We start from the raw sequence: 23,637 nt of genomic DNA on the forward strand, positions 1-23,637 counted from the left end.
GTGCTGGGATTACAGGCGTGAGCCACCGCCCTTGGCCACTGTCTGCATTTTTACATGTGAGGATGTCAGAGCTGAGAGGTGACTCCCCCAGATTGCATGGTTCTTAAATGGTGGAACCTGGGTCTTTTTGACTCAGGTCCAGTTTTTTTTGACAACTCTTGTAGTCCGTCACTACCCTCCTCTCAGTGCTGGGAGCAAGCACGCCTCAGGGAGGAGGCAAGATTTCCTCTATGTATCTATTTTGAGACAGGGCCTCACTCTGTTCCCCAGGCTAGAGTGCAGTGGTGCAATCAAGGCTCACTGCAGCCCTGAACTCCTGGGCTCAAACAGTCCTCCTGGCTTAGCCTCCCCAGTAGCTAGGACCACAGGGGCATCCCACCAAGCCCAGTTATTATTTTTTTGTGTGTAGATGGGATCTTGCTATGTTGCCCAGGCTAGTCCTGAACTCTTGGGCTTAAGTCCTCCCTCCTCGACCTTCCCAAGTGCTGGGATCACAGGTGTGAGCCAATGTGCCTGGCCCTAAATATTCTGTAAAGGGGTCTTGCTATGTTGCCCAGGCAGGTCTCCAACTCCTGGGCTCAAGTGATCCTCCCACATCGGCCTCCCAAAGCGCTGGGATTGCAGGCGTGAGCCATCTCAGCTGGTCTTCCTATTAAGTCTCACACTCAATTCACTGAGAGGGGCCTTGGTGTTACTCCCGGGGGTGGTAATCCATTGAATCTGGGCGGTCCATACTCTGTTTAGGGCGTTAACTTACAGCCTATTTCATCCAAATACTGAGCGGGGTTAAGACTGAGATCTGCCAATTTTACTTAAAGATGGGGCGTCTTTGTCGAGGAAAAGCAGGAACGGCGGACTTTGCATTTAGTGCGCACTGTGGGACCCAATTTTGGCTGGATATTTGGAGCAGAAAATGGTGGGATACGATGCTTTAAAATGGTTGCTTCCACCTTCCATCCCCTAAGCGCCCGCGCTTCCCAAGCCCACGCCCTGCCCGAGGAGGGGACGAAATCACCCCCGGTGAGGTCAGGAGGCCCGTGGGGGGATCATGGCTGGATGAGAACTGTCTTAGGACCCCGACACATCTGGGGTCGCGCGATCCTCGACTTCGGCTCTCCCTTCGCGCCCAGAGGGCTTCTTCGTCTCCCGAGGCCGCGCTTGGCCCAGCCGAGGTCCCGTAGTTCCTAACGCTCGAGCCGTTATCGTCTCGAAAAACCGCGCGAGACTTGCGAGATCCCCGCCCCTTTCCCATCACGCCCTGCTCTCCCCGCCCTTCGCGCTCGGTTTGTTAGTTCCAGTTCCGGCCGCGAGGGTGGAGCTTTGTACCTCGGAGGCGTGGGTGACGCAGGCGCAGAGCGGGCTGCGTGCGCTACCGCCCATCCTCGGTTGTCCCACTTTTGTTCGCCTCTTTTCGGCCCTCTACTCAAGAGCTCCGTCTCGGTCTCGCCCTCCTCGAAGCCCTCGTCGCGCGCCCGCGACCCAGGTCGCCCTGAAATCTAGCCCGTCCGAGCGCGAGTCCAACGGCCGCGGCCGCACCAAGGTGGGGGAGGGGAGGAGCCTGGGGGGCCCCGCTGGGGCGGGAGAGGAACCGGGGTCCACGGGGGCGGGCGCGGAGAACCTCGGGGCGAGTGGAGGCGTTGGAGCCGCGTCCTCAGGCCTAGGATGGTGGGGGCCGCGGAGGGCTGGCCTTGGCGGGAGGGAAGCGGGCGAGCTGCCCGCGAGGGACGGTCCCTTCCTCCGCTCGTCGTTTTGCACCACTCCGACCGCCTCTCCCCGGTCCCCAGGCCCCCTCAGACCGTGCCATGGGTGACAGTGATGACGAGTACGATCGAAGGCGCAGGGACAAGTTCAGAAGAGAGCGCAGCGACTACGACCGTTCCCGCGAGAGAGATGAAAGACGTCGAGGGGACGATTGGAATGACAGGTGAGCCGTTTTTAACTTCATCTTGTCCCCGTTTCATGCCGTTTCACTCCACCCGCGTCGCTTTTCTTTCTCCCCCTTGTAATTTTTATGAGGGCGAACCCTATGAAATGGCTCATTGGACCGTTTTCTGTGGTTCAGCCTATTTGCTGTTGGCCAAATAACTAGCTGTGGCTTGGTTTTTGAAATTCTCTGCAGATCAGAGCTATAGAGCTAAGAGTTTGAGTATGAAGAAGCACTGTTTATACATGCACGAAAAGCGTGCTTTTTTGCTTTTTTTTGTTTTGTTATTGAGATGGGGTCTTGTTCTGCTGCCCTGGCTGGAGTGCATTGATGCAGTCGTAGCAGCCTCCACCTCCCGGGCTCAACCGATCCTCCCGCCTCAGCCTCTTGAGAAGTTGGGACTCCAGGGGGAGGCCATCACGCCCGCCTAACTTTTAAAAATTATTATTATTGTTATTTCGAGACAGAGTTTTGCCCTGTCGCCCAGGCTGGAGTGCAATGGCGCAATCTTGGCTCACTGCAACCTTCGCCTCTGGGGTTCAAGTAATTCTCCTGCCTCAGCCTCCCGAGTAGCTGGGATTACAGGCACCTGCCACCACGCCCGTCTAATTTTTGTATTTTTAGTAGAGACGGGGTTTCACCATGTTGGCTAGGCTGGTTTGGAACTCTCGACTTTAGGTAATCCACCCAGCTCGACCTCCCAAAGTGCTGGGATTACAGGCATGAGCCAGTGCTTGGTCTAAAATTATTTTTTGTAGAGACAGCGTCTTGCTCTGTTGCCCAGGTTGTCAATTATATTTTAGGAGGATTGCTTCAGAAAAATAATAATATAGAGTTGATCTGACTGGAGAGGTTGTCAGATTATTTCTCTGACAATATATGATTAGGTTTCTTGTCACTGTTTTGCCTAAAATCTCAGAGTTCATAGGGTGGTGCTGATTGGATTAATTGATTATAAGATGTGGTTATTGACCTTAGGGTGTTACAGTGAGCTTGGGGCATGGGGGATCAGAATGGCAGTGGATGTATTCTGTAAATGAGTATATATGGTGGAAGTTATAAAGAGGGTAAGCATTGAGGGAACAGATCTCTAAAGGAGGGGAGCGGTGCTGGAGGTTGTGTGTCAGGGACCCACTGGAAAGTGACACTTGGCTAGACTTGGAAAGATGAGTGGGAATTCCCCAGACACGAGTGACATGAACAGCTTGGAGTTGTGGACATAACGTGTGATTTTAGCATATTCTAGTTTGGTTAGGGTCCTGTTTCTCAGGATGTCCACAGACCATAGGGGGTCTCCGAGGCTAAAATTAGTTTTTGTGGTAATGTTTACATATTATTGCCATTTCCACTGTTGGTGCCATAGCAATGATGGGTAAAACCGCTGATGCTTTACCAAACATCAAGGCAGTGACAGCAAAGAGTTAAAAAAAAAAGAAAAGCCAGCCGGGCCCAGTGGCTCACACCTGAAATCCCAGCACTTTGGGAGGCCGAGACGGGCAGATCACGAGATGGAGAGATTGAGACCATCCTGGCCAACATTGTGAAACCCTGTCTCTGCTAAAAATACAAAAGTTAGCCAGGCATGGTGGTGCGCGCCTGTAGTCCCAGCTACTTGGGAGGCTGAGACAGGAGAATTGCTTGAACCCAGGAGGCACAGGTTGTAGTGAGCTGAGATCACACCCCTGCACTCCGGCCTGGCGACAGAGCAAGACTCTGTCTCAAAAAAAAAAAAAAAAAAAAAAGCCGCTTCCATCAATGATTCTTGATGAAAGAGTAAAACATTTAAATTTGATTAAATTGGACTCTTGACTGTACGTCTTTTTAAAAAAATTTTTTTTTGACACAGAATCTTGCTCTGTCACCCAGGCTGGAGTGCAGTGGGGCGATCTCAGCTCACTGCAACCTCCACCTCCTGGGTTCAAGTGATTCTCCTGCCTCAGCCTCCCGAGTTGCTGGGATTACAGGTGCGTGCCACTCTGCCTGGCTAATTTTTGTATTTTTAGTAGAGATGGGGTTTCACCATGTTGGCCAGCTGGTCTTGAACTCCTGACCTCACATATCCACCTGCTTCGACCTCTCAAAGTGCTGGGATTACAGGCCTGCGTTAGTTTTCTTGAGCAAGAGTACGCATGTGATTGAGTGAGCTGAACTAACAGCTTTTTTCCATGGGATGTTATTTTTACTTGAATGAATGACAAACAGTGATTGTTCATACTTGGGTATTTGGCAGACATCTTGAAAATGAACTGAGAACCTGTTACTTCAGTGTAAGCTGTTGGTATTTGTTGCCAGTGATGAAGTAGAACTTTCCAGTGAAAATTAAAATTTTGGGCCGGCGCAGTGGCTCATGCCTGTAATCCCAACACTTTGGGAGGTGAAGGTGGGTGGATTGCTTGAGCCCAGGAATTTGAGACCAACCTGGGCAACGTGGTGAAACCTGTCTGTACAAAAAAATACAAAAATTAGCTGGGGGTGGTGGCACATGCCTGTAGTCCCGGCAACTCAGGAGGCTGAGGCGGGAGGATGGCTTGAGCCTGGGAGGTGGAGGTGGGAGTGAGCCTTGATGGCACCACTGCATTCCAACCTGGGCAACAGAGAGATACCCTGTCAAAAAAAAAAAAAAAAGGAAATTAAAATTCTGGAAAACTTCTACTAATGTGAGCTTGACAGCTTCCTATTAAGTAAAGACTTTCTTGGTGAGATAGGCAGTGATGCTGATGAATACATTTTGATATTGGGTGAGACATAATCAAGGTCCATTGAAAGGGAAAGATAGAACAGTGGATTTTAATGCAGCAGAGAAAGAAATATTCACTGATACTATTTCAGATTGAAGGTTCTAACTAGCCTGTGAGAAACTACTTCCTTCTTGGACAAGGTAGCATAAAGAAAAGAAAAAAAAGAACCTATCTCTTGTTGAATTTTGGGTAGTATCCAAAATGAATATCTACAGTTAATCTGAAAAGGCCTTTCCAACTCCTTATCAGTATGAGGCCTGATTTTCTGTTTTTTTTTTGAGACGGGTCTTACTCTGTTGCCCAGGTTGGAGTGCAGTGGCACGATCATGGCGACAGATCACTGCAGCCTTGACTTCCCCAGGCTTAGGTGATCCTCTCACCTCAGCCTCCTGATTAGCTGGAGCTACAGGTGTATGCCATCACACCCAGCTAACTTACTTTCTTCCTTCCTTTTCTTTTCTTTTCTTTTCTTTTCCTTTCTTTCTTTCTTTCCTTCTTTCTTTCTTCCTTCCTTTCTTCCTTCCTTCCTTCCTTTCTTTCTTTCTTTCTTTCTGTCTTTCTGTCTTTCTTTCTTTTTCTTTCTTTTCTGTCTTTCTTTCATTCTTTCATTCATTCTTTCAGATGGAGTCTCACTCTGCCCAGGCTGGAGTATAGTAGCGTGATCTGGGCTCACTGTAACCTCCACCTGTAACCTCCACCTTCCGGGTTCAAACGATTCTCCCACCTCAGCCTCCCGAGTAGTTGGGATTACAGGTGCCTGCCACCACGCCCGGCTAATTTTTGTGTATTTAGCAGAGACAGGGTTTTGCCATGTTGGCTAGGCTGGTCTCAAACTTCTGACCTCAAGTGATCTGCCTGCCTTGGCCTCCCAAAGTGCTAGGATTACAGGCATGAGCTACCACTTCCAGCCAGCCAGCTAAGTTTTGTATTTTTAGTAGAAAGGTGGTTTCACCATGTTGCCCCAGCCTGGTCTTGAACTCCTGGGCTCAAGCAATCCACCTGCTTCGGCCTCCCAAAGTGCTAGCATTCATTACAGATGTGAGCCACCATGCCCGGCCTGCCTCATTTTTCAAGCAGAACAAAATATCTCAACAGATTCAGTGTAGAAGCTATCCTCTACAAAGCCAGAACTTGGAGAGATTGGTGACAATGTAAAAACAATGCCACTTTTTCTCACCAAAATTTTTCTGGAAAACGATTTTTCATAAAAACATGTAATGCGTTTCATCTTACTGTGTAATTTAAAAATGAAGGTTTTGGAACATTTCGTTTTAATTTTGAATATAGTAAGTATCGATAGATGTAACCCACATAAGCAGAAACTCTTTGGTGTCCTCAGTCATTTTTAAGAGTATTAAGGGGCTGAGGCAGGAGAATTGCTTGAGCCCAGGAGGCGGAGGCTGTAGTGAGCCGAGAGTGATTGTGCTGCTGCACTCCAGCCTGAGCGACAGAGTGAGACTGTCTCCAAAAAAAAAAGAAAAAAAAAAAAAGAGGAAGATGAGGATGGGGGAGGCTGGTGATTGGTTGGGAGGTTGGTGACTGGTGGAGAGGCTGGTGACTGGTCGAGAGGCTGGAGTGACAGCCAGGAGCCCAAGTTAAAACAATAGTGTTGCTTACTGACATTGAAGTAAGGGTGTGATGTGATGAGACTTGTGTTTGAGGAAGGTCTGCCTGCCAGTGGGTAGACAGAAGCGAGAGACCAGAAGCAGGCGGGCAGCCAGGGCTGCAGGAGCCACACTGGCCAAGGACAAAGACTAGGACAGGGTGTGTGGGGATGGCAGAGAGTGGGAAAGCTTTGATAGGCTTTGAGGCAGAGGATTAGCAGGAGCAGTAATTAGCGGTGAGGGTAGTGAATGACAGCTGGCGAGAGATGCTGTTTCGTTGATACAGCAGAGTGGGGAGCGGGAGGAGGAAAAGACATTTGGGTCCATAGTGGTGGGATGAATAGGCTTGATTCTTTTTTCTTTTTTTGGTTGGGGGGATGGAGTCTTGCTCTGTCACCCAGGCTGGAGTGCAGTGGCACGATCTCGGCTCACTGCAAGCTCCGCCTCCCGGGTCCACGCCATTCTCCTGCCTCAGCCTCCCGAGTAGCTGGGACTACAGGTGGCTGCCACCACGCCCGGCTAATTTTTTTTTTGTATTTTTAGTAGAGACTGGGTTTCACCATGTTAGCCAGGATGGTCTCGATCTCCTGACCTCGTGATCCGCCTGCCTCGGCCTCCCAGAGTGCTGGGATTACAGGCATGAGCCACCGCACCCGGCCGAATAGGCTTGATTCTGACAGGCTGAATTTGAGGGGGTGATGGACTTCTAGTAGGGGATGATTTTTAAAAAGTTTTTTGTTTTATTTTTAGAGACAGGGTCTCCCTCTGTCACCCGGGCTGAGTGCACTGGTGCAGTCGAAGCTTGCTGCAGCCCCGACCTGCCCGTAAGTGGGCCTGTAGCAGGGGTGATTCATGTGGGTCTGGAGCGCAGGCGGAAGGCCAGGCTGGGAGAAGAGTTGGAGAACCATCAGTTCTTGGGTATTGGCTGAACTCATGGAGTTAGACAAGAATCTTTGTTTTGTTTTGTTTTGAGACAGGGTCTCTGTTGCCAGGGCTGGAGTGCAGTGGCTTGCCCTGACTAGAGAAAAATCTTTTTCTGTTAGGAGCAAAGTTTTATAATTGTAGGCTTTTTAGTCTGGTATCTCAGGGTGTAAGAAGGGCCTGTATAGGAATGTGGCTGTGGCATATCCAGCTGTATCTTTAATTATTGTTACCTTTTTAAAAAATAAAAAATTTTTTGTAGGGATGGCGGGGGCGGGGGGGGGGGTTCTCACTATTGCCCAGGTTGGTCTTGAACTCCTGGCCTCAAGTGTTCCTCTGCCTTGGCCTCAAAAGTGCTTGGATTACAGGCATGAGCCACCGTGCCTGGCCTTTAATCTTTGTTACTTGTTCTTACTGCCAGAGAGTGGGACCGTGGCCGTGAGCGCCGTAGTCGGGGTGAATATCGGGACTATGACCGGAATCGGCGAGAGCGCTTCTCGCCACCTCGCCACGAACTCAGCCCGCCACAGAAGCGCATGAGGAGAGACTGGTGAGATGGAGCGGTTTCCCTCTCCTCCCCTTTGCCTCAGTTCCACCTGGGCCTCCCCTTTCTCCCCTCACCTGTGCCTAAATCTTTGTCATTTCCTTTTCTCAACTTCCCATCACCCATCGTTACTTTGTCCCTTGAAACCCTTGTCTGGGAGACCATGCTGTGTGTACCCCCGTCTGTCCATCCTCCATGCTCTGGGGAGGTGACTCCCTTCTCTGCTTTACTTTTGTGTCCCCCACCTTCAGGGATGAGCACAGCTCTGACCCATACCACAGTGGCTATGAGATGCCCTATGCTGGGGGGGGTGGGGGCCCAACTTATGGCCCCCCTCAGCCCTGGGGCCACCCTGATGTCCACATCATGCAGCACCATGTCCTGCCTATCCAGGCCAGGTAAGGGCGGGGCTTCTCAGAAGAAGGTTGGTAGGCCTGGGGGATGGATGGGGTTGCTGAAGGCCATGGCTGAAGCCAGGGAGCGGGTCAGGCACACAGAGGCATGTCCCTGGGGTAGGGGTGGTAGCTGTTGGGGTTTGGGGTGATGTCCATGGTGGACAAAGTAAAGGGGCATCCAGCTACTTTGGCCCCTGTAGCCTCCCACCGTTCCCCAACAACCAAGCCTTCCTGACCGGGGTCCCCTCCAGGCTGGGCAGCATTGCAGAGATTGACCTGGGTGTGCCGCCGCCCGTGATGAAGACCTTCAAGGAGTTTCTCCTCTCCCTGGATGACTCGGTGGATGAGACGGAGGCCGTCAAGCGCTATAATGACTACAAGCTGGATTTCCGGAGGCAACAGATGCAGGATTTCTTCCTGGCGCACAAAGATGAGGAGTGGTGAGTGCCCCTGCTTCCCTGGACCTCTGCCCTGGCATGTCCCCCTGGCCCCGCTGGTGGAGCCACAGCCCTGTCCTCTTCCCAGTTTTCCCTGTCCAGAACTTTCTGGGGGCGGGGGTTGGGAAGTATGACAGCATTGGCTGATGGGGTCTCCCCCTCACTTCAGCGACTGCCACGGCCCCCGCCCCACCCTGTCTCCTGTCCTGCTGTCCTCAGAGAGTGGGACACCTCCAGGCAGCAGGCCAGAGCCACTTGGCCCCTTGGGGCAGCAGACAGACTGCTTCCCACTTGTTGGTGTTGGGTCATTGTCATCCCTGATCACCAGGACCCTGTGTGGCTGTGGCGTCCTCCTAAAGCGACGAGTGAATCCAGACAAGAAAAGCAAAGATCTCAGGGTCGTTTGACAGAAAAAGAATTTTAATTTTTTTTCCTTTTGTGGATGTTTTAATTTTAATCAACCATCTTTTCCCCCCTTCCTGCTCCTCCTCCTCCTCATCCTCTTTCTGCTCCTCCTCCTTGAAAAGAGCCAGAACTGGGAACTACACCCGCTCATCGACGGAGCTCGGAGCAAACCCACCTCCACCCCCACCATACCCAGCCCATACATGAGCCCCTGGGCTGAGCTGCGCGGCCCCGGCCAGGCAGACAGGCAGGGCACTGCTGTGCACAATGCAGCGGTTTAGCTGAATGTGATTGCTCAGGCAGCTAGCCAGTCAGGCCCCACTGCGGAGTCCCGCGTGGGCATCTCGGCCGGGCGCCCAGCCAGGAGCCAGCCGGTGGCCCACCAGCCAGCATGGGCCCTGGGCGCCGCTAGTTAAATCTTGAGCTCTGTTTGACCAAGCGGCCAAGGTAAAGATCCTGGAGGTGATGCCTGCGGCTTTCCTTTCCTCTTCTGCCCCACTCGTGGTTCTGTTCTGTTTTCGCTGTCCCCTCTCTCGAATTGCTCTGTGTCTTTGTCCTAATCTCTCATGCACCTTCATTCTTCTCTGTTTCTGTTCTTGCTCCCTGCCTAACACCACCTTCCTCCCTGTTGGTTTTTTTAGTTTCTCTCTCTGATCTTTAGTTTTTCCCTTTGTTTTCAGTTTCTGGGACTTTCTCACACTCTCCCCTTTCCTCCCTTTCCCCTTTTCCTCATACTCCTCATTTCTTCTGTTTTCCCTCTGAGGTCCTATTTGAAATGTTTTATTTTTCTTCTCCCTAACCTTCCAGCCCTCTCCTCTCTCTCCCCCTGTGGGCAGGACCTGAGGCTCTAAAGGGCACTCCAGTGTCTCCCTTCGGTCTTTCCTGTCCCTTCACCGTCTTGCTTATCTTCCCACGGGTGGAGAAAGGTGCCCTGCCTCTGGGCTTTTGCTATCTGGCCCTCTGTCTTCCACCTCGGGGTGGAGGGAGTTGGCGGGAGCAGTTTTTGAATGACTGCAGTTTGGGGTTGGTGAGGAGAGGGGAGGTTCTTCAGGGCCTGCTATTTCCTGAGCCTTCCTCTCTGAAGCTTTGGGAAATGACACCTTTTTACTACGTTAGTGTTTCCCAGAGATTTAAAGTGGTAAATCTGCCTCTCCAACCCTGGCGTCCCCCTGTAGTCATTGGTCTTCCCAAATCCAGAGCTCTTAGTTCCTGGTTCTCCCCCAAATCTTCACAGAACACAACTTCTGGTTCCTTTTGGGGTGTTGGGTGGTTCTAGCGCACCCCTATCCCCTAATCTCTCTATTTTGATGACCTTTTGTGGTTGTGAGAGGAAGGGGGATATGCCCTGTCTTTCCTGGGCCCCTTCCCACATCCTGGCCTTGGCTTCCAATAACTGTTTTGTCTTTCCCTCCCCCGCTTCGTTCCCAGGTTTCGGTCTAAGTACCACCCAGATGAGGTGGGGAAGCGTCGGCAGGAGGCCCGGGGGGCCCTGCAAAACCGACTGAGGGTCTTCCTGTCCCTCATGGAGACTGGCTGGTTTGATAACCTTCTCCTGGACATAGACAAAGCTGATGCCATTGTCAAGATGCTGGATGCAGGTGTGCGGATTTGGAGGGGTGGCAGGCATCTGGGCCCCATGGGGGTGGGGGTGTCTGGGGATCAGGTAGAAGCCGGTTGACAGGAGCCAGGGCCCTGGGGTCATGACCTCTGTTCCCTTTGTTGGTAGCCGTGATTAAGATGGAAGGAGGCACGGAGAATGATCTCCGCATCCTGGAGCAGGAGGAGGAGGAGGAACAGGCAGGAAAGCCTGGGGAGCCCAGCAAGAAAGAAGAAGGACGGGCTGGAGCAGGCCTGGGGGACGGGGAGCGCAAAACCAACGACAAGGATGAGAAGAAGGAAGACGGCAAGCAGGTCCGAGCCCTGGGTCTCCTAGTGTTGTCCCCGGCAGCCTGGGGGAGGGGGGCGGGCAGGGGTCCATAGGAGCTAGAAGTAGGGGGCTGGGGAAAATGAACCTGTGGCCTCAGCTGTGGGGGTGGGGGCCCTCTGATAAAGGTGGGAGGGGAAGTTTGACATCCCCAGTGGTTGTCTCTTACCATAGGCTGAGAATGACAGTTCTAATGATGACAAAACGAAGTCGGAGGGTGATGGGGACAAGGAAGAGAAGAAAGAAGACTCCGAGAAGGAAGCCAAAAAGGTGAGGTGTCTGTGGCCTGGGGTCAGAGTGTTGGGGCTGGGGTCCTGGCACGCTGACTTGTCCCCTCTGCTGTGGCTCACACAGAGTAGCAAGAAGCGGAACCGGAAGCACAGCGGTGACGACAGCTTTGACGAGGGCAGCGTGTCAGAGTCCGAGTCGGAGTCAGAGAGCGGCCAGGCTGAGGAGGAGAAGGAGGAGGCTGGTAGGGTTTCTTTTCTGCTTTAAAGTGCGTTCTTCTAATGCGGGTGGGGAGGTGAGAGGTTGGCAACATTGACGGGAGGGTGGGTGGCTTTTAGGGGAAAGCTTCTGTATCCTCCCCACCACAATCAGTAATAAAAACGCACCAACTCCTTCCTACCCCCCTTCCTGCCTAGAAGAAGCGCTCAAGGAGAAGGAGAAGCCCAAGGAAGAAGAATGGGAGAAGCCCAAGGACGCCGCGGGGCTGGAGTGCAAGCCGCGGCCGCTGCATAAGACCTGCTCCCTCTTCATGCGCAACATCGCGCCCAACATCTCCCGGGCCGAGATCATCTCCGTGAGTGGGGACCCGTGGAGTCAGGGCAGGGCTGATGGAGAAGTGGAGGGTAGAGGGAGGGCAGTGGGGCCCTGCCTGTGACAGATGCCCCCGTTTCACCTGCTACGGAGGCCCCTTCCCCAGGGCCCATGGCCTCCGAGGACTAGTCCTGATAGCGCCATTGGCTTTCAGGTGCTGGTGTTCTGAAGCCCTTTAGTGGTTTTTCCCTGCCCAAGGATGGGAAGAGTGATAAGGCAGTTAGTCCCTAGGGTTCTGAGGGCAATGGGGGATTGGAGGAAGAAGCGAATGAATCCTTGAGTCACTATGTGGGGCTGCTTTTCTGCTTCTTGCAGCTTTGTAAAAGGTACCCAGGCTTTATGCGGGTGGCGCTCTCAGAGCCCCAGCCAGAGAGGAGGTGAGTAACTCGGTGAGTTGGAGGGAAAAGTGCAGGGGAACGTTAATGGCCAACACCAACTCCCTCGCTTGACTATGCTAACATTTTCTTTCTTGTGTAGGTTTTTCCGTCGTGGCTGGGTGACCTTCGACCGCAGTGTTAACATTAAAGAGATCTGTTGGAACCTGCAGAACATCCGTGTGAGTGCTGGGGGTGGGACTGTGGGGAAGAGGAAGGGAGACTCTGTGCCACACGGGACCTCTGTGTGACTTTGTTCATCTGATAGTCTGGTTGTTCTGCACACTCTTTGACCGTTTTGTCTGGCTACGTTGTCTCTGGGCAAGGCTCTAGGGCGTTAGCATGGACGGGACCTATGTGGTCCCCGTCCCCAGGGAGCTCGCAGTCTGATCAATCGCTGGTGCTCAAGAGGGAAGGGTCTTAGAGCTGCTGTTTCTCTGGCAAGCGGGGTAAGTGGGGTAAGCTGCTGATGATGTCTGCCCTCCAGCTCCGGGAGTGTGAGCTGAGCCCTGGTGTGAACAGGGACCTGACCCGGCGCGTTCGCAACATCAACGGCATCACCCAGCACAAGCAGATTGTGCGCAACGACATCAAGCTGGCGGCCAAGCTGATCCACACGCTGGACGACAGGACCCAGCTTTGGGCCTCAGAACCAGGGACGCCTCCCCTGCCAACGGTCAGTGACTCCCCAAAGGACTTTGTCAGAAGCAACCGGTAGTGCCTCTGCTGTGGGCACCTCTGACCTTACCTATTTGTAGCCTTGACCCCTTGCACCCACTCGCCTGCTCACTCATTTGCCCCTTCGTGTGTGGGTAGCAGAACCTCCAGCTTCCAGCAGAACGGGGGGGATGCTAGTGATCATTTGTGGCTGGGGTGGAACAAAAGCTAAAATAAAGACAAATCTCAAGGGGGCAAAAGGTGCCATTTATGTCCGGTGAACTCCTCTCCCCTCGCTGCTCTTTCACTTGCGGAAGGTCTCAGGTTACCTCCTCTGAAGGTCTTTCTCTGCCTTACTTGCTTCTCTTCCTCCCATCAGAGCCTGCCCTCGCAAAACCCGATCTTGAAGAATATCACCGACTACCTGATTGAGGAAGTGAGCGCCGAGGAGGAGGAGCTGCTGGGGAGCAGCGGGGGCGCTCCTCCTGAGGAGCCTCCTAAGGAAGGGAACCCAGCAGAGATCAACGTGGAGCGGGATGAGAAGTTGATTAAGGTGCCAGTGGCAGCGCGGGGCACGTGGGGGCTCGGGCGGTGAGGGCAGGAGCTGAACGCTCGCATTCACTTCCCTTAGGTCTTGGACAAGCTCCTCCTTTACCTGCGCATCGTGCATTCCTTGGATTATTACAACACCTGTGAGTACCCCAACGAGGACGAGATGCCCAATCGCTGTGGGATCATCCACGTTCGGGGGCCCATGCCACCCAACCGCATCAGTCACGGGGAAGGTGAGCTCCAGGTTCCCCTTTGTTCCCGGCTGCCCCTGGCCTTGGTCCTCCAGCCCCTTGCCACCATCCTTCCTTCCGGCTCCCTTGCCAACCTTCCTTCCTCTGTTCCCAAACCACAGTGCTGGAGTGGCAGAAGACTTTTGAGGAGAAGCTCACGCCGTTGCTGAGTGTGCGGGAGTCACTCTCAGAGGAAGAGGCCCAGAAGATGGGGCGCAAAGACCCAGAGCAGGAAGTGGAGAAGTTCGTCACCTCCAACACGCAGGAACTGGGCAAGGATAAGTGGCTGTGTCCTCTCAGTGGCAAGAAATTCAAGGTGTGGGATGTTGGAGAATGGCCGAGCTACGGTGGTGGGAGGTGGGGTTGAGACAGGAAGCCCCCTGGGCAGGGGTGGGGGAACTGCTCACTGCACTGGCAGGCAGGAGCTGGGAATCCTTCCAGCTCGGGCCTGGGAGCGAGGCAACCCTTATGTGGCTGTCCTGACCCCTCTCCTCTCTCCACCCAGGGTCCTGAGTTTGTGCGCAAACATATCTTCAACAAGCATGCAGAGAAAATTGAGGAAGTGAAAAAGGAAGTCGCGTTTTTTAACAACTTCCTCACTGATGCTAAGCGCCCAGCTCTGCCTGAGATCAAGCCAGCCCAGCCACCTGGCCCTGCCCAGAGTAAGATACGATCCATGAAGGTCGCATGTGCCCTCTTCCTTGACTACCCAGGGACTCCCGTTTCTCTTTAATATGTCACCCCGAGAAGTTTCTGCCCCATCCTCAGGCCATAGCCCTAGAAGTCAATTGTACCCGTATCCCCCTCCCCGCCCCCGCAGTAATTCATGTCCCTGTCTGTGTTGTACTCCCCCCAGGTTTGACCCCAGGACTCCCCTACCCACACCAGACTCCCCAGGGCCTGATGCCCTATGGTCAGCCCCGGCCCCCGATCTTGGGCTATGGAGGTAAGTACAGGAGGGAGATGAAGGGGCTTGGTGAGTGTGTGGCTTTGGGAGAAGAAAACAGAGGATGGAATTGAGGACAGAGTTTTGCAACTCAACACTGATCTCTGTCATAGCTGGTGCTGTCCGCCCTGCAGTCCCCACAGGAGGCCCTCCATACCCCCATGCCCCGTATGGTGCTGGTCGAGGGAACTATGATGCCTTCCGAGGCCAGGGAGGTTATCCTGGGAAACCTCGCAACAGGTGAGGAGGGCAGACGCCCAAGCTTTGTTGCCGCCTGCAAACTCCCTTTTGGGAGCCCTCAGCTCTCATCCTTTACCTCTCACCTCACAGGATGGTTCGTGGAGACCCAAGGGCCATTGTGGAATATCGGGACCTGGATGCCCCAGACGATGTTGATTTCTTTTGAGCCGTCCCCCGTTCCTCAGTCCTGTATCATCCATACTTGTCCTATCAAGCTCTGAGAATTTTTTGTACGATCAGCCTTACTGCTAATAAAAGCACTTCCACAGGGCTCCTGACTCTTGTGTGTTACATAACTCCTCCATCCTTCCAGAGTAACTCCTGAGGTGTTGCTCAGCCCTGCCACTTTTATTATTGATGTCAAAAGCGCCAGGCTTTGCAGGGACACCAGTGGGAGGTACATAGGTGCGTGTCTGGGACCCGAGAATCTCAGTTCTGTAACTTCGTCCTCAGTCCAAGGTGCGCTGCTGCTGTTGGGAGCTAAGGCTGGTCAAGCACAGGTTGTAGAAGGACTTGGGGTCAAAGGCTGCACTCACCTCTTGCCAGCCCACCCACCCAGCAGCCTGTAGTTCACTGGGGCTTTTTGGAGTGCCCCAGTAGTGAGGGTCCAATACCAGGACATAGGCTTCCGTGCCTGACCCGACGCAGACTCCCAGCAAGGCCTTGGACCTGGCATCTGCGTCCCCCCCAACCATGACTGGGCCCCCACCCCCTGCGAAGTGCGAGTAAAGCCTCTCCAGCTCCCCGTGCAGCCCCACTCCCCGGGGTACGTGGCAGAGGCGTCCCTGGGGCCCTCCGAAGTGAGCGAGGCAGAGGCTGGCCTCCACGCAGCCGATCCAGTCCCGGGAGCCCCGGAAGCCGGGGGGCTTGTCGCCCATGTCCTCCAGGGCCGCCTGCACGGCGGCCAGTCCAGGTACGCCCGCGGGCTGGCCCTCTGGCCACGAGCACAGCGTCTGCAGAGTGCGGTAGCCGCAGCCCCAGCCGCGGTCGTCCAGGCCGTCGCAGCCGTAGTGGTAGTAGAGGTAGTGGCCCGAGAGCAGCGCCAGGCGGACAGGGCCGCGGCTCGGCGGGGACAGGCCCACGTGGACGTCCCTCAGCGGCTCCAGGGCGGTGGGTGGGAGCGGAGGTCCCAGGCCAGGCACAGCGTCCTCCTAGCGGCGCGGAGCGACCTCAGGCTCCAACACTTCCTTTCGGCTCCGGGTCTTGGGCCAGCTGCCGCAGGACCGGCGCGCAGACTGGGGACGCGCTCCCCGGGCCTCGTTGATCACCGCAGGCCGCAAGAGGCAGCCACCGAGCGGCACCGATCGAGGAGCTCCCACAATGCTCCGCCGCGCCCCGCCCCGCCCCGCCGCGCCCCTCCCCTCCCCTCCCCTCTCCTCTCCTCCCCTCCCCTCCCCTCCCCTCCCCTCCCCTCCCCTCCCCTCTCCTCTCCTCCCCTCCCCTCCCCTCCCCTCTCCTCTCCTCCCCTCCGCCGTACCAGCTAGCCTGCCTGCGGGCCTCATTGCGCAGGCGTGAGCTCCGCCCGGCAGGGCAGGGCCAGGGGTTGGCCTTTGCCTTGCGCCCGCCTCGGAGCTCGCCTGTTTCTCGCCCTCCAGCCCCGCTCCTGCATAGACTCGGCCCCCGTGATTCCGGCGTTCTGCCTCTACCCCTGGCTCCCTAGTCGCGCACACTCCCGTGGCTGTAACAGTTTATTGGCAGCCCAGAGGGGCGAAGGCACCGCGGGGGAGGGAGCTCAGCCTGAGACATGCAGAGGACCGGGAGCCCCGGGGGACGTCGGTGGTGGGGTGGGGATGGGCAGAGTCTGGGGCTCGTCTGTGTTATAGCCCAGCCCTGAAATAAATAGTATATACAGCTAGGGGGCCGGGCGGAGCGGAGGACATGGGGGTCCCGCCGGGGTCACAGGTCTGAGCAGCGATCCTGCTTGCTGTAGTGGTCGAACTGGTTCTTCCAGTGCACCATGTAGGAGCTCCAGCGGTGGAACTCGGCCTTCCACTGGCGCTCCGCCTCGTCGAGCGTGTCTGCGGCCAGGGCGCCCAGCGAGGCGGGAGGGGAGGACGGCACGAGGAAGGTCGGGGATCGGACATTTGGGCGGGTTGAAGGGGGGGCATGAGTGCAGGGAGGACGCACGGAGAAATGCAGGCGACCACGTGGGACGGTGGCAAGAGGATCAGGAGAATGTGCGAAAGACGAGAGGGAGGATGAGGGCAGAGGCGGGGCCGGAGAAGGACAGCAGGAAGGAGAGAGGAGGAGAAAAGAATGACCGGAAGACGGGAACAGATGGGACAGGAGGGGGAGGTTGGGGGAAAAAGAAGAGACAGAAATGGTTGACCGTTATAGCCCCAATGGGGGGTGCTACCCCGTCCGGGGCCTCCCACTTCCCCCCAATGTCAGGCTCAGGTTCCAAAAGATAATTTTATAAAAGAATACTGGCTTTTCCATTTCCATTCAAACAACAAAGGCGTGGGGGTCCCTGAGAAGGGTGAGAGGCACGGCCCCCTCCTCCTGCCCTGTCCAGTGTGAGTCTCTCGGTTTGAGGAGGGAGGGGGCACTGGGTCTGAGATCCCTGAGTGGGGCCCTTCCCCACGGTCCGACCACTCATTAGAGGAGGGGCCCCTGTGGCCGTAGGGGAAGAGGCCGTGTTCACAGCCGCCGGAGGTGGGAGAGGAAGAGGAGGAGAAGCTGGTGGAGGAGGAGGAGGGGCAGGGGGAGGCCGGGCCTCGGAGCAGCCTCCCCATGGGTGAAGCCTGGGCAGGTGCTGGGAGCCTCCGAGGCTAGGGGGAGAAGAGAGGGGTTACACCTGGCGGGCTCCCACTCCCCTCCTCCCAGCCGCTGCCCGCTGGCCCCTGCATACCGGTGGCGCTGAGCAATTTGGGGAGGAAGCGGTTCCAGAAGGCGCAGGCCTGGGCGCGCAGCCCCCGCCGCACCTCCAGCGGCCGCAGGTCCAGACTCACGTACTGCTGAGCCCCCGCCGTGTACGGGGGCCATTGTGGGGCCTTGGGGTCTCGGGGTTCATTGGGATCCCTGCGGAAGGAAGGGAAGGCTCAGTCCAGACGGGCAGTGGGAGGAGGTGGCCCCCAACTCCACGGGACCCCGGACTCTTCAGCTCAGCGGAGAGCCCCAGAGAACCCGTCCCCTCCCTCCCACCACTTTCTCCAATGTGCGCTGTCATTGGGGTCTTCCCTTCCTCAAGCGCTCCCTGTCTCCTTCCGTTTCCCTCAGCTTTTCTGTTCCATCTTTGTTTCTCTCACTAAAAAAATGGCTAGGATGTCTTGAGACTTTCCTAAATAACCAGGACGGGTCCTATGTCTACAAACATCACATTTTTTAACAACACCCATCCAATGCTAGATTTCATTGTCCTCTTCTCGATCCAGGTAAACTGGTGTGTGTGTGAGAGAGAGAATGTGTCACTGCTAGTGAATCATCACTGGTTTGACTTAATCCAGCTCCAACTCCTTTGTCTTGGTCTCCCTTTTTTTTTTTTTTTCCCAGAGATAGGGCCACTCAGGCTGGAGTGCAGTGGTGCCATCATAGCTCACTGCAGCCTCAACCTCCCAGGCTCAAGCAATCCTCCTGCCTCACCTTCCCAAGTAGCTGGGACTAGAGGCACGAGCCACCGTGCCTGGCTAAGTTTTGTATTTTTTTTTCTTTTTAAGAGTCGGGGTCTTGTTATGTTGTCCAGTCTGGTCTCAAACTCCTGGCCTCAAACTCCTGGCCTCAGGGGATCCTCCCACCTTGGCCTCCCAAAGGGCTGGAATTACAGGGGTGAGCCACTGTGCCCCGCCCCCTCCATGTCTACCTCGTCTCCTCCTCACTTTCCTTTGCCTCTGTCTCTGCAAGTCCCCCTCTGCCTTCTCTGTCTCCTTTCTTTTTCTCTCCCCTTTTATCTACTTTGTGAGCATATCCCTCTCTGGCTGTTCTATCCTGCCCTGTCCCACCCGTCCTTTCTGTCTCCGTGTGTCTGCCTTTGTGTGTCCTCCCGCCCCCGACTCCTGTCCTCCCCAGCCTTCTCTCCCTCTGCACTGCTGACCCTGTGCGGGCAAAGTTGGCCCAGTATCGCATCAGTCGCTGGGCGAAGATTTTCTCCTCTGCCGTGTAGTTTCGAGAGGGGTCCAGGGGGATCCCAAAGATGAACTCGATCTCGTAGCCGTGGGGCACCCCCATCCACAGGGGCCAGGAGAGCGTGGAAGCACGGTGTTCAAAGACGTAGGCGTAGACCCGGGCACCCTGGGCAGCCAGTCGCCCAGCCAGCTGGGCCACGGGGCACACGACATTGTGGTCGCCCACCACATCGCTCAGGGCCTCCCTCAGGCGTGCCGGGTCCTCGGGATGCAGCCAGTCTGTGTAATGCAGGACCACAGCCTCGGCTGCCAGGTCACTTACCTGGGGGACCCCGACCCGCACCCCGGCCAGGAACTCGGCCCGGCTGATGAGAGACTCGTTGTCTTTGCTGAAGCCTGGGGCCCCGTAAACCAGAAAATACGAGCCCTCATCCTTCACCACACCCACCAGCACCTGGGGGTGAGGGAGAGGGGGGTGGGATGGAGCGACAGGCACAGACAGACAAGTAGACAGAAACAGATGGACAGACAAAGAGCCAGAGAGATGAACAGTTACAGACCCGGAACCATGGACAGAGAGAGGACGAGATCAGGGGAGGGATGCAGAGAAAGAGAAAATAGACCCACGGTGGCTTTCCTGTCTGCCCTGCTGACCACCCTGGGATCTGAGCCCTCAGGGAGGACTTCTGGGACTTCTGGGAATGGGCCTGGAGAAGCCCTCATGCCTGGGTCCCTGCAGGGAGGGGAGGGACCGTTGGGACCCAGAGGAGCCAGCTTCACGCCAGCTAGCCACTAGTTACCTGCAGGCCGTGGAAGTCTCCCGCGTTGATGAGGGCCTCTGGGGTGTCACTGAGGAAGTCTCCATCTACCACAGGCACGAAGGAGAACCGGAAGACGCTTTCTTGAGGCAGCACGTGCCATTCGTGGTTCACCAGGACCTGCGCTGGTCGTGTCCGAAGGCAGGCTACCAGCTCTGTGTCATTCCCACCAGTGCCGCCTGGAGGACAGCCCACAAGGTGGGCCAGCTGCGTGGCCCTGCGACGGGCCTCTCCCATGCCCACTGTGGCCCAGGGTCCATTGGGGGCACCGCTCTGCAGCACGGCCCTGTGGAACAGGCCCCGGCTGGGCGGGGACAGCAGGTGCATGCCCACCGAGGCGGCTCCCGCGCTCTCCCCAAACAGCGTCACTGATGTCGGGTCACCCCCGAAGGCTGCCACGTTCTCCTGCACCCACTGCAGGGCCAGCCTCTGATCCAGGAGACCCACATTGCCCGGGGCCTCTCGGCTCCCCGGCAGGGCCAGGAAGCCAAAGGCTCCCACCCGGTAGTTCATGGACACCAGCACAGTCCTCTCGGCCTGTACCAAGAAGCGGCCATCGTACACGTCCAAGGAGGAGGCCCCACTGTAGAAGCCACCCCCATAGATCCAGACGAGGACAGGGGTGGGGGATGTAGGCCGGGGGTATGGTGTCCACACGTTGAGGTACAGGCAGTCCTCGCTCAGCTCACGGTTGGGGTTCCACATCTCGGTGCCCTCAAAACCTGGGTATAGGGTGTCCACATATTGGTAGCAGACACTCTGGAAGGTTGTAGCGTCTACCACCCCTGACCAAGGCTGCTTGGGCTCCGGTGGCAGAAAGCGACGGGGTCCCATGGGTGGCTCCGCAAAGGGGATGCCCAGGAAAGCAGAGACAGGGCCCCCGGGGGTCTTCAGGCGAATGCCCCGCAGCCGGCCCCCACGCACCGTCACCAGCAGCTCTGCATCCTCCCGGCCCTCAGCCCCCACTCCTCCACCCAGGAGCCAGAGGAGGAGGAGAAGGAGTGGGGAAGCCAGGGAAGGCGTGTGCAGCAGACACTGCGGGGGCCTCATGGCTGCAGGGCAGGCGGCGTCTGCTGGGAGAAAGAAAGGGAAAGGGTGAAGGGTCGGTCGAGAAGCCAGGAGGGAGGAGATTAGGGCACTGTCGGCCCAAGGGTTATCGCTCAGCTGCAGAGGAGGTGGGGCAGGTTGGCAAAGATGAGGGGAGAGAGGAAGGGAGGGAAGGAGACAGGCAGAGACAAGGACACAGGCCAGCGGGCAGGAGGGGAAAGAGATCAGGCAGACACCCATATCCAGACAAATGCAGGGAACAGAGAGGAGCACCCTCTCTGCCCCGCAGGGGTCCACCGCCCTCACCTCTTCCCGGAACTGGGCCGGGCCCAGCTCGTGCAGTGAGGGCACCAGAAGCCTCAGTCCACGAACAGGCCACCCGACAGGGGCGCGGCCTCACGGACGGGCAGCGCCGCTGGGGGAGCTTGCGGCGGCCTGAAGGCGCAGCCCCGCTCTCCTGGGTCGGCCAGACCCGGGGCCCTGGGGGGCGGTGGGCTGGGCATTCAGGGTGTGGAAGCCTCAGGTCCCGGGGTCCCCCAAATCCTGCCTAGTCCACTCCCCACCCAACCCTGCCCCTTCTCATCCAATGTCTGGCACCGAGCGCGGATGCCCGCGGGTTCCCATCAGCTGCGCACGCTGCCAGCCCAGCCCCAGCAAACAGGCTCGCCAGCCCGCGTCCCCCAGGACTCGAGAGCCCCCCATCCGTCTGAAGCTGCCGTGCACGCCGCCGCCGGCGGAGGGCAGTAGAGACCGAGAAAAGGTCGGCGCTCCCCGCCCCGAGCCGGGAGCCGGGAACTTGGGGAGGGGGCCTGGGGGCTCGAGGGCCTTGCAGAGCCGCCTGAAGGGCGAGCCGGGACGCCTGCGTTCCCGGGACTCCGGAGATCCCCGGCTGCAGGGGCGGGGGCGCTATTTTGGGGGCAGCAGCTGCTACGATTCCGGCATCTCCAGCCAAAGGATCAAAATTCCCCGGGTGGGAACTCCCCCCTCTCCCGCCGGTCACCCCTAGCCCAGCCCCCGCCGCCCTGAGCTGGGGGTGGTGGTGCTGCTGGAGATTAACTAGGAAACCCGAGTGGCGCTAATTATAACTCGGGGCTTCCGCCGAGCCTCCCCTTCCCAAAAAATAGACATGGAGTCTCCGCGGGAGGGGGCGTCCTGGGCCTCGGAGGGGGCCTCTGCGGGGCGCTGCGCAGGGGCGCTGGGCTTGTGGCCCTGGGGATGGGGGTGCCCAGCCCGGCGCCGGGAACCTGCGCAGCTCGGTTACCGCCCCAATTAGGGGGTGTCTTCCAGTGGCCCCGGACTAGGGAGCGGTCGGGGAAGGGGTGCTCGGGGGTCCCCGCGGGAATCGGAGCGCAGAGGCGGCGGCCGTCCCCGCGGGCTCGGGCTCCTGCGTGGGCGTCGGTGAGTGTGAGGCGGCCGGGGAAGAGTTCCGGACGAGTGCGGGGCAGCGGAGGGCGGCGCGGGGCAGGCCCGGGGAAGCGGGAGCCGTCCCGTTAGGGGGGCCTGGACCCCTCGGGGAGCGCACGGTGCCCCGGACGCGGGCCTTAAGGAGAGTCCCGGGCGGGGAGGGAGACTCACCTGAGGCGGCCGAGCCGGGCCGGGCCGGGCCGCGCCGGGAGCTGGAGGCGGCCGATGTTCCCCGGCGCAGGCTGAGCCGACTCTGACAGCCGCCGCCTCCGGCCCCCCGCACACACCCCCTCCGGGCCTCACAGCGCCCCCGCTCGCCCCCGCCCACTGTCTCCGCCCCCGCCCCTCCCCGCTCCCCCGGGTGGCCACCTCCCCTCTCTCTCCCTCCCTTGGAGCCGAGACCCGGAGACCCCGGGGCCCAGACGCACTCCAGTGCCAGACGCCGACCGACGACAGACGCGCAGTGACAGACGCGACCCAAAGACCTGCAGCGGCGGAGTAGACACCCACGTGACAGACGGACAGAAGCCCGTGGAGACAGACACGCGCAGACGGACGACCTCATGCAGTGACAGGCACAGACAATCGCAGGGACGACTTTCACAGACGGACGGACACACTTGGACACCCTGTCGGTCTCGCTTGAGGCTGGTGCAGTTAGCGCAAGGCCAAGGGGTCATGCATCCCCGGCCACGACACAGACGGGTGGCATGGGAGGAGAGGCATGTGGGAGTGTGGCAGAGGACCGTCCCCTTAGGGGTCCAGGTGGCACGGGTGCAGAAAAGGTGACGTGGGACACTCCTGGGGATGAAAGGACACCTGTGGGAATGGAGATGTAAAATGGGATCGCTAGTGGAAATGAGGTGGGAGGTTATGGAGACAGGAGACCCCTGGGGGAGGAAGGGGTGACTCAGGACACCTGAGAAGGCAGGACAGCGTGGTAGCACGCGCAAGGCTGCTGGGCGAGGCCGCACTCCGCGGCGGCAGTGGAAACTTCTGGAACCCCCGCGGGTGGGTCTGTGCTGGTTCCCTGACGGGTGACTTCGGACTTTCGTCACCAGGGTCCGGTCGGGGCATGACATCACCAGGCCTAGCATTCATTGGCCGCGCGGCTGGCAGGTGGGAGCGGCCTGGCTCAGGCGCCCCCAGCCTGCTCCGAGGGGCCTGACCCGCGCAGATTGCCCCCCGCCCCGCCCTCCAGGAGTTCACCCGTGTGGACAGGGCTGCTGCAGCGGGGTCCCCACGACCGAGGTGCATGCGGCAATACCGCGCGGCGCCTGCTTCCTGGAGGCGGCCGGCTCGGGAGCCCCCGAGACCCCGCGTGGGAGAGCGGCCGGCGCAGGCCAGCGTCGGGGCGTGCGTGCGCGCGCGCGGCGGTGCGGGGCGCGGCGTGGGGTGGGCGCGTGCGCACACGCTCGCTCTGACCGCCGCGCGCCCCGCAGCGCCCCGCAGCGCCTCGGGCACGCGGGCGCCGCCGCCAGGGACCGCGGGCACCGGGTCGCGGGGCCTCGCAGGGGTTGAATCCGGAGTCTTGCCAGTCCCTGGGCCGCGCGGTTCCCGGCTTTCCAAGCTGGGCGGGCCCCACGCCCGCTCGCCC

General features: G+C 57.8%; 3 protein-coding genes across 23 annotated transcripts; 1 reads left to right on the top strand and 2 right to left on the bottom strand.

The window, feature by feature from the left end:
- Positions 1-1,223: 1,223 nt before the first annotated feature.
- SRRT (serrate, RNA effector molecule) lies at positions 1,224-14,981 on the top strand. 5 transcript variants are annotated; one of them, XM_003318658.7, is made up of 20 exons: positions 1,224-1,540; positions 1,785-1,924; positions 7,609-7,737; positions 7,983-8,129; positions 8,378-8,566; positions 10,397-10,566; positions 10,695-10,879; positions 11,067-11,162; positions 11,247-11,364; positions 11,537-11,694; positions 12,027-12,088; positions 12,189-12,267; positions 12,573-12,761; positions 13,122-13,295; positions 13,374-13,527; positions 13,647-13,840; positions 14,030-14,186; positions 14,381-14,470; positions 14,584-14,710; positions 14,801-14,981. In XM_003318658.7, the coding sequence occupies exons 2-20, from the start codon at positions 1,803-1,805 to the stop codon at positions 14,874-14,876; spliced, it is 2,616 nt and encodes an 871-aa protein (XP_003318706.1). In that variant the 5' UTR covers positions 1,224-1,540; positions 1,785-1,802; the 3' UTR covers positions 14,877-14,981. The 5 variants fall into 5 exon arrangements, with proteins under 5 accessions (XP_003318706.1, XP_009452105.1, XP_003951136.2 ...); XM_009453830.5 differs by having other exon boundaries at positions 11,540-11,694; XM_003951087.5 differs by lacking the exon at positions 1,224-1,540 and adding an exon at positions 1,557-1,665 and having other exon boundaries at positions 11,540-11,694.
- Positions 14,982-15,037: 56 nt separating this feature from the next.
- Positions 15,038-16,032, bottom strand: UFSP1 (UFM1 specific peptidase 1 (inactive)). Its single transcript, XM_001152833.6, has one exon. It carries the CDS (start codon positions 15,586-15,588, stop codon positions 15,160-15,162), a length of 429 nt encoding a protein of 142 aa, XP_001152833.3. The 5' UTR covers positions 15,589-16,032; the 3' UTR covers positions 15,038-15,159.
- Positions 16,033-16,385: 353 nt separating this feature from the next.
- On the bottom strand, positions 16,386-23,408 carry ACHE (acetylcholinesterase). Of its 17 annotated transcripts, none has more exons than XM_054656144.2 (6): positions 22,960-23,408; positions 22,551-22,688; positions 19,572-20,659; positions 18,741-19,225; positions 17,562-17,731; positions 16,386-17,481 (listed from the first exon to the last, which is right to left on the bottom strand). In XM_054656144.2, exons 1-6 carry the CDS (start codon positions 23,135-23,137, stop codon positions 17,351-17,353), a joined length of 2,190 nt encoding a protein of 729 aa, XP_054512119.1. In that variant the 5' UTR covers positions 23,138-23,408; the 3' UTR covers positions 16,386-17,350. The 17 variants fall into 17 exon arrangements, with proteins under 17 accessions (XP_054512119.1, XP_054512120.1, XP_054512122.1 ...); XM_054656145.2 differs by having other exon boundaries at positions 16,386-16,728; positions 22,960-23,402; XM_054656147.2 differs by lacking the exon at positions 22,551-22,688 and having other exon boundaries at positions 16,386-16,728; positions 22,960-23,402.
- Positions 23,409-23,637: the final 229 nt, after the last annotated feature.

This window comes from Pan troglodytes, chromosome 6 (genome assembly GCF_028858775.2).
Source record: "Pan troglodytes isolate AG18354 chromosome 6, NHGRI_mPanTro3-v2.0_pri, whole genome shotgun sequence".
Classification (NCBI taxonomy): Eukaryota; Metazoa; Chordata; class Mammalia; order Primates; family Hominidae; genus Pan; species Pan troglodytes.

Excerpts from the sequence above, each read along its gene's own strand:
- SRRT (XM_009453825.4), top strand. Across the intron at positions 11,163-11,246 it reads CCGAGAAGGAAGCCAAAAAG|AGTAGCAAGAAGCGGAACCG; the intron begins GTGAGGTGTCTG and ends TGGCTCACACAG. Across the intron at positions 12,762-13,121 it reads GGACGCCTCCCCTGCCAACG|AGCCTGCCCTCGCAAAACCC; the intron begins GTCAGTGACTCC and ends TCCTCCCATCAG.
- UFSP1 (XM_001152833.6), bottom strand. The coding sequence starts at position 15,588 with ATGGGCGACAAGCCCCCCGGCTTCCGGGGCTCCCGGGACTGGATCGGC.
- ACHE (XM_054656144.2), bottom strand. The coding sequence starts at position 23,137 with ATGCTAGGCCTGGTGATGTCATGCCCCGACCGGACCCTGGTGACGAAA. Across the intron at positions 22,689-22,959 it reads ACGCTGTCCTGCCTTCTCAG|CCTCAAGCGAGACCGACAGG; the intron begins GTGTCCTGAGTC and ends TAACTGCACCAG. Across the intron at positions 19,226-19,571 it reads GAGACTTCCACGGCCTGCAG|GTGCTGGTGGGTGTGGTGAA; the intron begins GTAACTAGTGGC and ends CCTCACCCCCAG.